A 13,915-nucleotide genomic window follows, 5' to 3' on the forward strand; every position below is an offset into this window, starting at 1 on the left:
CAACCTCGCCACGCTGGCCGGGCTCCCGTGATGAGCGTCCGCGTTCCGTGCTGGGTCCCGGAGCGACTCCTCAGGGGCCCTGCACGCGGTGCTGTGGCTCCTGATCTGGCCCTGGACTGCCGTCTGAGCACTGGCCCCAGGGTGTCCCTCTCCTCTCTCGGTGCTACCTCTCCGTGTGCCCTGGGCTCTGCCCCCTTACCGCCAGGAGGAGCGCGGTGAGCTCTAGCGCAGGGGCTGGAGAAACTCCGCCTGCCCGCCCACCTGCCTTCCTGACTGCAGCCCACCCTTGGCATCAGGGTGGCTGTAGGGGGCTGGGACTGGTGAACACCTCGCAGGCGTGCAGACTAGGACAGGACTTTCTGGGTTTCGAATTCTGTCGTTTATCGGGGGTGCGCTTGACGCCTCTGGCAGTGTCTGTGCAGCTTGTGTCGGGCTCTCCTCATACTCATCCTTCCTGAGTTCCACCCTCACCTGCCCACAGTGAAGGCCAGGGCACTGGAGGTTGGTGTCTTTACTGTTCTGCTTTTTAATTTACGTTATTTATTTATTTTTGGCTGCATTGGGTCTTCGCTGCTGCATGCGGGCTTTCTCTAGTTGCGGCCAGCGGGGGCTACTCTTTGTCATGGTGCGCGGGCTTCTCATTGCGGTGGCCTCTCTTGCTGCGGAGCATGGGCTCTAGGCACACGGGCTTCAGTAGTTGTGGCACACGGGCTCAGTAGTTGTGGCGCGCAGGCTCAGTAGTTGTGGCGCACGGGCTTAGTTGCTCCGCGGCATGTGGGATCTTCCCGGGCCAGGGCTCGAACCTAGGTCCCCTGCATTGGCGGGTGGATTCTTAACCACTGCGCCACCAAGGAAGTCCAGTGTTCTGCATTTTCAGCAAACACCAAAAAAAAAAAAAAAAAAAAAAAAAAAGGAAGAAAAGAAAAACCTATTGGTATAAATAGAACGTTGCTGTTTTGATGAAACCTGATAAAGTTGTATCTTTGAACAATAAAGTGTAAATAGATGGTAATCCACAGGCCTGCGGGCTCTTGTGATGACTCAAGTGTATCCAGGCCCTGGGGCACATGCTACCATCAGGCAGCGACCTCAGGCCCAGCCTCTGCTTTCAGGAGGCGGGTCAGGCAAAGGCACGGAGGACTGCAGAGGGAAGCAGAGGGAAGCAGAGGGGCCGAGAGGTCTCCGGAAAGGCACAGACTCGGTGCGGGGGGTGTTCCTGGGAGAGAGGCTGGAGCGGGCCCAAAGGCAGCGCTCCTCACCCTGGAAGACAGGTCCAAGCCCAGTCCCTGGGCCCTGTGACTGTGACCTTATTCGCAGAAGGGGCCTTTGCAGGTGGAATCAAGTTAAGGACCTCAAGATGAGGTCGTCCTGTGTTACCCACAAACGTGGGGAGGGCCCCAAATCCAACGAGCAGTGTACTTGTAAGAGACAGAAGGGTAGAGACAGTGTCAGCCCAAAAGCATCAAAGAGGGGAGCTCGGAAGAGGCGCTGGCTGGCATCTGGGGGCTGGACCCACCTGTCCTTGGGCGGTTTTTTTTTTTTTTAGATGTTGGGGGTAGGAGTTTATTAATTAATTTATTTATTTTGGCTGTGTTGGGTCTTCGTTTCTGTGCGAGGGCTTTGTCTAGTCGCGGCGAGCGGGGGCCACTCTTCAGCGCGGTGCGCGGGCTTCTCATTGCGGTGGTTTCTCTTGTTGCGAAGCACGGGCTTTAGGCGCGTGGGCTTCAGTAGTTGCAGCGCGCAGGCTCAGCAGTTGTTGTGGCTCGCAGGCTCTAGAGCGCAGGCTCAGTAGTTGTGGCACACGGGCTTAGTTGCTCCACGGCATGTGGGATCTTCCCGGACCAGGGCTCGAAGCCGTGTCCCCTGCATCGGCAGGCGGATTCTTAACGACTGTGCCACAGGGGAAGTCCCCGATATTGTTTTAATGGTGAAAAATTGGGAGCAAACTAAAGGCCCAGATATGATGGATCCAGCACATACATTATGGTAGGAGGATGCAGTGAGAGGAGGAAATCCCGTGACTTTGAACTTCACATACAGCACGGCAGAACCTTTTATTTATACACAGGCATGAAAATAATTCTAGGGAGGACGTAACGCAAACATTTCACCCAGGCACTCTTGCAGGGGGAAGAATACATGATATCTTCCCCTTCTCTGTGTTTTCGTTATTTATATTAAACACATACCATCAGAGAAAGAATAGATAGCTCCAGTCGCCGAAAGGCCACGCACGCAGGAGCCGAGCCTGCGGGCCGGACCTGACCCTCTCCCGTGCCCCCCGCAGTACTCCCGGCAGGAGCAGGAGGAGGAGGGCCGCAAGCGCTACGAGGCCCAGAAGCTGGAGCGCATGGAGACCGCGTGGCGGAACGGGGACATCGTCCAGCCCGTCCTGAACCCAGGTAGGAGCTGGGGTGTGGGCTGGGGCCGAGGCGGCACGGCCAGTTCACGAGCGTCCTCTTCCTGGGCCGGTGCGTCCCCTGGCGCTGTCTCCCGGGGCAGGCTCTGGGGTCCCGGGAGCGCTGTCCCCTTGGCCCTGCACCTTGCAAGCCCCTTCCCAGTCGCACAGCCGACCACGGGGATGGGGGGACATCCCGCAGGCCTCGGTGCGTCTGCTCCCGTAGAGCGCTGACCTGGAGGCCCCCGTGGGGAGAGGCCCCGCTGCCCACGCAGAGGGACACACGCCTGGCCACGGAGAACTTGTCCCCCAAGTTCGCCCGAGAGTGTGTTCTGGACGGGATTTCCAGCTCACGAAAAAGACAGAATGGCAGCAGCGTTTCCCGCGCTGTTGTTCCCCGGCCCGCCGCCCAGACGCGGCCTCCAGTTAGACGCCCGGCCGGCCGCGGGGCCGCCGCCTTCCAGCCTCCATCCTGGCGCCTGTAAGTCCGGGCTGTCGGCTTGAGCGAGACGCGCCGCCACGGTCCAAATAGGTGAGGGAGGGTTCCCGAGTCCCTGCCAGAACACCGTGCAGGGCTGGGCCTGGGGGCCTCGGGGCCTGGTGACGCCCATCGCCCTCCTCTGCGCGCACAGCGACCACGTCTTACCGTGTGGAGAGCGGGCTGCGCGCCCTCAACCTCGCCACGCTGGCCGGGCTCCCGTGATGAGCGTCCGCGTTCCGTGCTGGGTCCCGGAGCGACTCCTCAGGGGCCCTGCACGCGGTGCTGTGGCTCCTGATCTGGCCCTGGACTGCCGTCTGAGCACTGGCCCCAGGGTGTCCCTCTCCTCTCTCGGTGCTACCTCTCCGTGTGCCCTGGGCTCTGCCCCCTTACCGCCAGGAGGAGCGCGGTGAGCTCTAGCGCAGGGGCTGGAGAAACTCCGCCTGCCCGCCCACCTGCCTTCCTGACTGCAGCCCACCCTTGGCATCAGGGTGGCTGTAGGGGGCTGGGACTGGTGAACACCTCGCAGGCGTGCAGACTAGGACAGGACTTTCTGGGTTTCGAATTCTGTCGTTTATCGGGGGTGCGCTTGACGCCTCTGGCAGTGTCTGTGCAGCTTGTGTCGGGCTCTCCTCATACTCATCCTTCCTGAGTTCCACCCTCACCTGCCCACAGTGAAGGCCAGGGCACTGGAGGTTGGTGTCTTTACTGTTCTGCTTTTTAATTTACGTTATTTATTTATTTTTGGCTGCATTGGGTCTTCGCTGCTGCATGCGGGCTTTCTCTAGTTGCGGCCAGCGGGGGCTACTCTTTGTCATGGTGCGCGGGCTTCTCATTGCGGTGGCCTCTCTTGCTGCGGAGCATGGGCTCTAGGCACACGGGCTTCAGTAGTTGTGGCACACGGGCTCAGTAGTTGTGGCTCGCAGGCTCTAGAGCGCAGGCTCAGTAGTTGTGGCGCACGGGCTTAGTTGCTCCGCGGCATGTGGGATCTTCCCGGGCCAGGGCTCGAACCTAGGTCCCCTGCATTGGCGGGTGGATTCTTAACCACTGCGCCACCAAGGAAGTCCAGTGTTCTGCATTTTCAGCAAACACCAAAAAAAAAAAAAAAAAAGGAAGAAAAGAAAAACCTATTGGTATAAATAGAACGTTGCTGTTTTGATGAAACCTGATAAAGTTGTATCTTTGAACAATAAAGTGTAAATAGATGGTAATCCACAGGCCTGCGGCAAAAAAAAAAAAAAAAAAGGAAGAAAAGAAAAACCTATTGGTATAAATAGAACGTTGCTGTTTTGATGAAACCTGATAAAGTTGTATCTTTGAACAATAAAGTGTAAATAGATGGTAATCCACAGGCCTGCGGGCTCTTGTGATGACTCAAGTGTATCCAGGCCCTGGGGCACATGCTACCATCAGGCAGCGACCTCAGGCCCAGCCTCTGCTTTCAGGAGGCGGGTCAGGCAAAGGCACGGAGGACTGCAGAGGGAAGCAGAGGGAAGCAGAGGGGCCGAGAGGTCTCCGGAAAGGCACAGACTCGGTGCGGGGGGTGTTCCTGGGAGAGAGGCTGGAGCGGGCCCAAAGGCAGCGCTCCTCACCCTGGAAGACAGGTCCAAGCCCAGTCCCTGGGCCCTGTGACTGTGACCTTATTCGCAGAAGGGGCCTTTGCAGGTGGAATCAAGTTAAGGACCTCAAGATGAGGTCGTCCTGTGTTACCCACAAACGTGGGGAGGGCCCCAAATCCAACGAGCAGTGTACTTGTAAGAGACAGAAGGGTAGAGACAGTGTCAGCCCAAAAGCATCAAAGAGGGGAGCTCGGAAGAGGCGCTGGCTGGCATCTGGGGGCTGGACCCACCTGTCCTTGGGCGGTTACTGGCCAGCGCTGGATGGAGGCCGGGGCCGAAGGCTCAGTCTTGAGCTTTGAGAGCCATGAGGTTCGTCCTGGTTTACTCCTTTGACTGACTGTCTGGGGAGCTAAGATTACCCAGGGTTTTCAGGCAGTTTAAGTTCCTTCACTCATGAGATAATTTTCTGTTTGCCGTCCTCTGATTGTAAATCTGATCCATAATATTTTTCAGGATCTGTTATTCTCTAATGATATTAATGGAAAGTGGCATTCTAAATCTCAAGATTTCTTGATAGATTTTTACAAGCTTTTATTTTTTCCTTTTCTGGCCCTAATAAAAACACATCTTTCTCAGCAATAGAGACTGGCTTTTAACCACTTCCTAAGGAAGTCACATATCCATTCTCCGGTCTTTTTGAATACTGCAGTGTGTGCTTGTCACTGGGGTCTTCTAACACCCTCCCCCTTCCTGGGAGGACCCCCACCCCGTGCCGCTCGCTCTCTGTTACTTTTGAAACCAGAGTCACATTTCAGCCTCTGTGGCCGTTGCCTAGCAATCCCCAGGAGGGGCCGACCTCCTCTTTCAGGTGTCTTTTCAGAGAGTCTGGGGGTTCTTTAGAGGCCCAGTTTTTCTCATTGTTTTCTCCGTCCGATGAGACAAAATACAATTACCTTGAATTCTTCAACCCGTGGCCATTAGTTGTCCAGCTTTAACTGTGTAGGGACTACTTGGCCACGTGACCCACCATTCTTTCTGGGAGCTGTTGGGTTTATGACAAAATCAGCCCTGGGACTTCCCTGGTGGTCCAGTGGTAAAGAATCCACCTTCCAATGCAGGGGACGCAGGTTTGATCCCTGGTCAGGGAACTAAGATCCGACATGCCACGGGGCAGCTAAGCCCGCGCGCCACAACTACTGAGCTCACACGCCTCAACTAGGGCCCGCGTCCCGTAAACTACAGAGCCCACGCGCTCTTGGACCCACGTGCCGTTAACTAGAGAAGAGAAAACCCGCACGCCACAACTAGAGAGAAGCCCGTGCACCACAACGAAGAGCCTGCGCGTCACAGCGAAAGATCCCGCGTGCCTCACCGAAGGTCCTGCGTGCTGCAACTAAGACCCGATGCAGCCAGAAGTAAATAAAATAAACAAATAAATAATAAATAAATCTTAAAAAATCAGCCCTGCCTCTTCCCCGGCCTTTGTGTTTGAAGCAGTGTTCTCTCTAAGTCCGGTCCCTGCTACCGGGACGGCCGGGGTCTTGGTGCGTCACACCCGCCCCTCATTCCTGCTCAGGCCCTGGACCCTGCCTCCCTGAGGTCAGCCAGTGCCCGGCCACCCCCGCAGGCTGATCAGCCCCGAGCCGCCCCTAAGAGTGCTTGGTGCCCATTAGGGGCTTGCGCTGGGTGGGAGAGCCTTCTCCCCGGGGTCTGGCCAGGCCCCGTCACCCCGCTCCCAGCGGCACCTGACCTGGGGGGGAGGGGGAGGCAGGGGGAGGCAGGGGGAGGAGGACAGGGTCTGGGGCCGGACCTCGGGGCTTGGATCCCCGCCCTGCTCCGTGGGGACTTAGCCCTTCTGTGCCTCACGTTCGTCAGCTGCAGGCACAGAAGAGGGAGTTCCGTGCCCGTCTCTGGCTGCCCTGGGGACCTAACTCAGGTTCTGGACCGCATTTGAAATCGCAGGTTCAAAGGTTAGGCACTGCCTTAGTCAAGGTCATTGTAGCTGCTTACACTCTAAAATCCTAGCTCCTAGCTCAATAGAGGTTTATTTCCTGTAAACTCCTAATTGGGGGATCTCCTCCAGCAGGTGGGGACTCGGGACTCAGGCCCTTTGGTCTTGTAGCTCCGCACCTTTTACCAGGTAGCTCTCGGGGCACGTCGGTGGGGGAAAGAGCAGGGAGGCTCACCTCTCGGGGGTTTTGAGGGCTTGGGCCTGGATGCAGCACTTCACTCGCTCTCCTGTGGCAGGAGAGCAGCCGTGCAGCGGAGGCTGGGAAACGTGCCAGCCGTGCACGGGCGAGGGCGAGGAGAGGGGCTGCCAGTCCTGCCTTCTGGTCACACGTGGTACACCTCACCCTCAAGGACAGCGACGCGGAATCCTGTCCAGCCCCACCATCTATTTGTTAAGGCGGCACTGGCAGCGATCACGGGTAACCCCCAGACGTCTGTGCCTCGACCTTGAACTTTGAAGATCCTCTTCACATTTCCCTGTAGTTCCCCTAAGAAACAGGACGTGAAGAACAGGGGAAGGGCCACTGAGGACAGGAAGTGCCTGATCCAGGGGCTGTGAACCCACAGACACACGGTCCCACCCTGCAGAGCCCCATGAGTTACAGGCCACGGCCCAGGGAAGGAGGACCTGGGTGTTGGGTGTGTGGGTGTATTTTTTTTTTTCCCATCAGAATTTTGGTGTTTTCTCTCATTTGAAAGCTCATCAGTGCCAGTTCCAGGAACACTAAATCATTAGACACAGCTTAATTGATATTTTAAACGTGACTGCAGAACAGTGGGGGGCATCTCTTTGACTAGGTTGTTATAGTCATTTCAAGTGGCTTGTCATTTGAATAAGTAGATAGTTGACATGACAAAGATTTTTGTAGGCTGTTTCCATTGTTTGAAATTTTAAAAAATTCTTTTGCCATTGTGCACGCGCAAACCTCTTAGCTGGTCAGAGCAGTTCCTGAGAGCGGGCCAAACTTGAGGCTTTTCATTTCCATTCATGCTGTAAAATAGCTACTTTGATGTCTTTTATGAGTGGGACCCGAAGCAAAGAAAGCACAGTAGGGCACCCCATGGCTCTCGGGGCCTTTGTGTTCTTTGAAGAGAGAGGCCCAAGGGAGACCGTCCTTGGAGATCAGGGGTGTCGTGGGCTGGTAGCGCTGCCTGGAGTGTCTCTCTGATGGCTGTGGTGGCAGAGAGGGACTTCGTCCGCATCCTCTGTGGCCCTTGGGCTGTGCCCCTCCCCCTAGTCTCCCCAGGCCATCTTCAGATGCCCCCGAGGCCACAGTAGGCGTGGCCCCGGGCGCACCCTGACCGTGCGGGGCTGTTACCCGCACTTCCTGAGCGCAAGGAGGGTTTCGGGTGCATCTTCTCCACTTGCGGTGAAATTAGGAACCGGGCAGGGCGGAGTTCTGGACGCCTTCTCAGGGCCTCCCTTCTCATCCCGCGCAGCGTGTCGGGCGACATTACCCGAGGCCCAGCGTGGTCTCGGATGATCCAGGCCATTCTGGACGTCCCGGGGCCTGGGAGGCAGCTGCGAGAGGAGGCATGTCCCCGCTCCGGTCGTCCGCACTGACCGAAGCCCCCGGGGATGCCAGGGGACCCTGGAGCTCCCCTCCCAGAGCCTTTGGAGTCGTCCGTGTCATCCGTTGGCTGGTTTTAGATAGCATCTTTGCGCACCTGCTCCCATGGGGCCCACGTGCAGGTGGGTGGGCTGGATGGCGGAGTCCTCAGACTGTGGCCTCTCGGGCCGGAGTTCTCCACTCGGCTGCTGACCACCAGCTCCTGACGCCGCAACAGGCTGCTGCTTCCGCCGTCCCCGGCTTGAGCGTTCACCCGAGGCAGGGGCTGGGGCCTCCCATGGTGGCTGGCGCCCGCCTCTGCCAATCACACTGAGCCGGGGAAGCAGGCGGAGAGGGAGCAGGCCGGTCGCCAGAACGCCCGGAGGTGGGAACCGACTGTGGATAATAATGAGAGACCCCTCCCCCCATCCCACCCCGCACCCCAGGCTGGAGCCGCTTCATTGCTTCTGACACAGCCGAGGACCCTTCCGGCTGGGAGCATCCCAAGATGCTTGAGGCCTTCCCGTAGGGACCTCTCAGAGCGGATGGCACTTCACACATGAGCTCAAAACTTGAGTCTAAATCTCTCTAAGCCGTGAGGCTTGAGAACACATAGAAAATATCTTGAGTTTGGAAGTCAGTCCTTAAGGCCCCAGCTCACCGGAACTCGAGTTTTTCCCGCTTCGTGACCCCTTCAGGCAACCACACGGTCTGAGATCCCACGTGGAGGAGCATTAGAAAAAGTCTCGGAGGCAACCGTCGACGCTTCAGAGACCCAGGCCCCGGCCTCTGGGTTGGCGCCCCTCCTGGCTCCTGAGCAGCGTTACTTCCTGCGCAGACTTTTCTGTCTACCGCCAAATACAGGAAGGACCTTTCTTCACCTGCAGGGTGTCCCAGCCGTTCGGGGGCCCGGCAGGCTGGCTTCCTCGGCAGCTTGGTCTCGCTGGGGCAGGAAGGGGCCACCCTTTCTGAGCACCAGCTGTCCGGGCAGGAAACAAACGGGCGTCATCCCTCCCGGAAGGCTTTGGGAAGGTGGAAGCTGGCACAGCAGTGGGGTCTGCTGAGAAGACCCTGCGCTGGTGTTACCCACCCCGTTGGAAGAGTCTGTGTCGAGGGATGGTATCGATTTCTGGAGGCGGGGCTTTATTTCATCTTTTTTTGAAGTGCAGCCTCCTACAGATATTTCGGCAGCAGCCGTGCCGCGTGGGTGAGGGATGCCCCCAGAGACTTGGTGCTCCGGGAGGATGAACCGGGGACACTGGAGGGAAGGCCAGCACACCTTTCGGTGCTGCGTCTCCGGGGCCGGGTCGGGACTGAGGGCTGGCAGGAGTCCCAGGGTGAGGTCTAGGGATGCACGTCTGTGGCGTCTCCGTCCAGTTCCGAGTCCCCACCTACCGTTGTGTTTAATGAAGTTGAAATTTAAACTTTCGAGAAGTTGCATAATAAATTGCTAAAACATTGTCAGTGCCTGTTTACAAACTTGAGAATGAAAGTCAGGCGGGTGACTGTCTCCTAACCGAGGGTCATACCAACCCTGGGGGCTTATAGGCAGGAGGTGTTCGGTGGCTGCTCGGGAGTCAGGGCAGGGCCTCGCTGGGGACACTGGTGTTCCCCAGGGAGTAGTGTCATGACCCACTAGCAGAGTGGCTAATTAATCCTCGAAAGCCTTCCCCCCTCACAGACCGGAGCGTTTTGAGACCACGGTTTTCCTTAGAGAAATCCCACCTAAGGTGATGGCAGTGGGAAGCCTTCGGTGACCATGCGAACATCGGGGCACTGTCGCCACTGTTGGGCCCTTTGGCCGTGGGAATTGATCGGTCCCGTGGCCCAATCTCTCTCCTTTGTGATTCCAGAGCCGAACACGGTCAGCTACAGCCAGTCCAGCTTGATCCACCTGGTGGGGCCTTCCGACTGCACCCTGCACGGCTTTGTGCACGGAGGTAAGGACCAGTGACTCTCGCTGTCCCCTTCCTGCTCCTGGTTCCTTGTTATCCCCCCAGGAGGCCATGCTGCCATCATCTGACCCAGTTTAGGCTCTTGTGTTTAATGAAGTGTAAATTTAAACTTTTAAGAGGTTGCATCATAAATTGCTGAAATACTGTCGGCGCCTGTTTTCAAAATTGGGAATGAAGGTCAGATGGGTGACTGTCCTAAGGGAGGGTCACACGCAGCCCTGGGGGCTCATGGCCACGAGATGTTTAGTGGCTGCCCGTGGGTCAGGGCAGGGCCTTTTGGGGGACAGTGAAGTCACCAGGGAGTGACAGTGTGACCCGCTAAGAAAGAGGGCTTAATTCAGCACGTTTTTGCCTCTGGCGTTTGCATGTGTTCCTTCCTTTAATCAGATTCCACCTCAGACAGTACAGGCCTTGGAGTTCCCAGCTCGGGAACCACGGCTGGAACACAAGAGGACTTAGCTCCCGGCTCACAGAGGGACACTTTTTACTTTAACAGTGTGTAGTTATTTTTTGTGTGTGATTCAGGGAAAATATAAGTAGCACGTCAAACCCATAATTTAATGGAGATTATCACCTCAGATGAGATCAAAGTAAACTTTAAAAAACAAGTCGGTTTAAAGAAAAACATAAGGGGAAATGTTGTTAAGTGGTGTAGACGTTAGCAGAAGCTGCGTGGGTGGTGGAGTCTGGGCACCGCTCCTCTGGGGGTACCGAGCAATTCATCATGCCCCAGGCATGACTGGCACTTGCACATGCCGTTCTTCTGCACTCTTCATTTCCAGTGACCTGGAATGCCAAGTTCTCCTTTCTTCTCCACTCTTGAAAACTCCTATTCATCCTTCAAAACCCGGTTCCAGCGGTACCACTCTGTGCAGGATTACATTGATACTTCTACCAGGGGATGCCTCAGGAGCAGGGTTCAGTCTTATTCCTTGTGTTGGCTCCAGGGTTTCACACAGAGCCAGAGAGGTGCTTTGCAGAAGCTTGTTCCGTGAACAAGAGGCACAGGTCAGGCTTGGGTTGAAAAGCTTGGGATGAGGGGCCCTGGACCTGTCCGAATCAGAGAATGGGCCCTGATCTGAGATGTATTTTTCAAGTTTGTTTCTTTTTTTAACTGATCCTCTTCTGTGTATTTCTTTTTTCAATTTCATGATTATTTTCCTCTTTCAACTAAACACCGCTCGCGATGCCCTTAGATATGATTAACTTAGTCCTACCTAAGGGAAGCTCTACTTTACAGCAAAGGGTGCTTTCCAGCCCCGTGAATGTCGTGACAATCAGGGTATCTTTCTTCTCTGAGAGCAGCCGTGGCCTTACCAGCCTTCTTGTTCTTCGCCAGCCCTTGCCAGCCAAAGGCCGGGCTCCTGTAACTGCTAAGAACTGTCTTTGAGCCTCATAGAGCTCCGCTCTACCTGAAATTTGTGAAACTCTGTGCTAGAATTTTTGCTTATTTCATCCAGATGTTGGAAGTTCACTAAATGTGGCATTGCCGTCATCACTGTCTCCTTGGCAAAAAGTTTATACTCCTCAGTCCGATCTTTCCTCACATGCTGAGAGGCGTCCGTGAAATGCAGGAAGCGAGGGAATTGTTGGAATCCCTGGAAACCTACAGCACATCGTGCTCACTTACGGAGCCTGTGTGGCTGCATTTAAAACGAGCGCATTTTTTAACGTGTGTTAAAGAAGTGTTTACAATGGCTTTACAGTATTTAGTGCCTATTTTAGTAGGGGTTTTGTGCTCATGATTTAAAAACCATGCCTAATAATTTTACCAAACCAATCACTTCTTTTTTTCAACTTTATTTATTTTTAAAATTTATTTATATTATCATTTATTTATTTTTGGCAGTGTAGGGTTTTCGTTGCTGCGCGCGGGCTTTCTCTAGTTGCGGTGAGCGGGAGCCACTCTTCGTTGCGATGCACAGGCTTCTTGTTTTGCGGTGGCTTCTCTCATTGCGGAGCACGGGCTCTAGGTGCGCGGGCTTCAGTAGTTGTGGCGCACGGGCTTAGTTGCTCCGCGGCACGTGGGATCTCCCCGGACCAGGGCTCGAACCCGTGTCCCCTGCATTGGCAGGCGGATTCTTAACCACTGCGCCACCAGGTAAGTCCCCCTTATCACTTCTTATAGTGCCTCATAACTCACCAGGCGTGAAGGAACAAAATAAATACCGAACTGAAAACACTGAGCGCTGTGATTTTATTGTGTTTTCCTATAAAGAGAATACTGTCGGCAAGAATGGTGTCTAAGTCATTCGAATGAAAGTCTCCTGTAAACTGTGATTCTGTAGATGCCAGTCGCAGGAGGAAACGGTGAACTGAGGTGGACGCTAACTTGGCTTTTATTCAGTAATTCCGCACTGCGTATGGGTCTTTGAAAACCTCCTCCCCGTCCTATTTTCTGTGATTTTCACACATTATGGATAGTCTTCATCTTGAGGACTGGCTCCTACCCTGCCACTTAAAAAACACACACACAATACAGATCTTGGCAACGCTGAACTGGTGAGAGATGTAGTAGGAAGGGTTGGAAATCACAGATGGAATCCAGGACTCCTGTCAGATGCTGGGTCTTGCCTCCTTTCCTGGCTGCGGGGACAGAGCCTCCGATGATGCATCGAGGGGATGGAAAAGAGGCAGGGAGTGAGCAGAGGATGCTCGTTTTGCTGTGTGGGAGGGCGGGCTGGCTGCTGCTCCGTGGTTCTGAATCTCAGGGCCTCCGTGCAGAAGCGCCGGTCGGGCTGTTGGCTTCTGCCTTCTGCGTCCTGCATGGATCAAGGGGCAGTCCTCTCTTTCTCCTCTTGGTAGTTCTGGGATCTCAGCCCAGAAAAGGCCATTTCCCCTCCTCTCTCCCCTCCCCCATGGTCGGCTGAAAGGGGTGACCCAGCAGCTACCTGCGGGCGTGTTGAGGTTCTTGCCAGAGTCAGGACCTTTTTATAAACTCCCCCACACACCCATCCTTGATAAAAACACTCGGAGTAGGAATTGATTGTACTTCCCGGGCGCGAGATAAAAGCCCTAAAGTGAGCACCTCCCTCAGAGGGGACCCGGAGGAGCGTCCCCTGAGGTTAGGAGTAAGGGACCCTAGTTAACGTTGTTTTGGAGATTTTAGCCACTGCAGTAAAACAGGCGGAAAACAATAAAGGCACAGGAAGCGGCAGAAAAGAAGTAAAGCTCTCTGGCTTTGCAGACGCGCAGTAACATACCTGGAGAGCCCAAGAGCTTCACTGATAAAAGTAACTCAATTAAAAATTCAGTAAGGTAGCAGCATGTAAAGGGAATAATAATAAAAAAGGCTTGCCTGAAATAGAAAAACTGCTTTTCATTGTTTTTGTTTGCAGGTCTGTTTGTTTTCTAAGGTGTGTTTTGTGTCAGTGAATTTTAACTCGGATCATGAAACAGGGCTTTTTCATAATTTGATGAAAAGGGGCCGTTGGTTTTGTGTCTGCGCCTTTGATTCATCTTCGTGAAGATGGCGTTCCTTTCTCCCGTGTTGGTTCCTGAGATGTCCTTTGCTCTGATTTCTTTCCGGGGGGACTCTCCTCGCCCGGCCCTCTGTCGGCTGTTTCCACGTGGGTTTCCCAGCCCGAGAGGGGGTGTTGCTGCCACAACCGGCAGGATGTGAAAGGAGGCGTGCTCCCCAAAGCCGGGACCGCTGCGCTTTGCCGAGACCCATCTGGCCGTGAGGGCCGGATCAGAGAGGGGAGACCCCAGAGATGGGGGCACCACAGCTCTGCCCGCGGCGTGTGTGGCTCTTAGCCGTGGGCCCCTGCTGCCTCGCGGCTCCCGGCTTGCTTTCCCTCGAGGCGCCTCTTGCTCTCCTGCCTCGGTGTCTCTGTTCACCCCGTTCTCCCCACCTGGCGCCGTCTGCCTGCCCCTCCCCGGTCCCGCGCCCCCCTGGTGCTCCCTGAGCCCCTTCCTCCCAGGTAGCTGCACGCCCCTCGCCACCGCCATGCCACGGCCTCTCT

The 13,915-nt window shown here is 55.4% G+C and overlaps 1 protein-coding gene across 1 annotated transcript in view; it reads left to right on the plus strand.

The window, feature by feature from the left end:
* ACOT7 (acyl-CoA thioesterase 7) overlaps positions 1-13,915 on the plus strand; it is a 98,430-nt gene that overhangs the window by 39,329 nt on the left and 45,186 nt on the right. The window contains exon 6 of the mRNA XM_024125766.2: positions 9,849-9,935. Within this exon, the coding sequence (XP_023981534.1) occupies positions 9,849-9,935 (87 nt within the window). The remainder of the gene's footprint in view (positions 1-9,848; positions 9,936-13,915) is intronic.

This window comes from Physeter macrocephalus, chromosome 3, assembly GCF_002837175.3.
Source record: "Physeter macrocephalus isolate SW-GA chromosome 3, ASM283717v5, whole genome shotgun sequence".
Classification (NCBI taxonomy): domain Eukaryota; kingdom Metazoa; phylum Chordata; class Mammalia; order Artiodactyla; family Physeteridae; genus Physeter; species Physeter macrocephalus.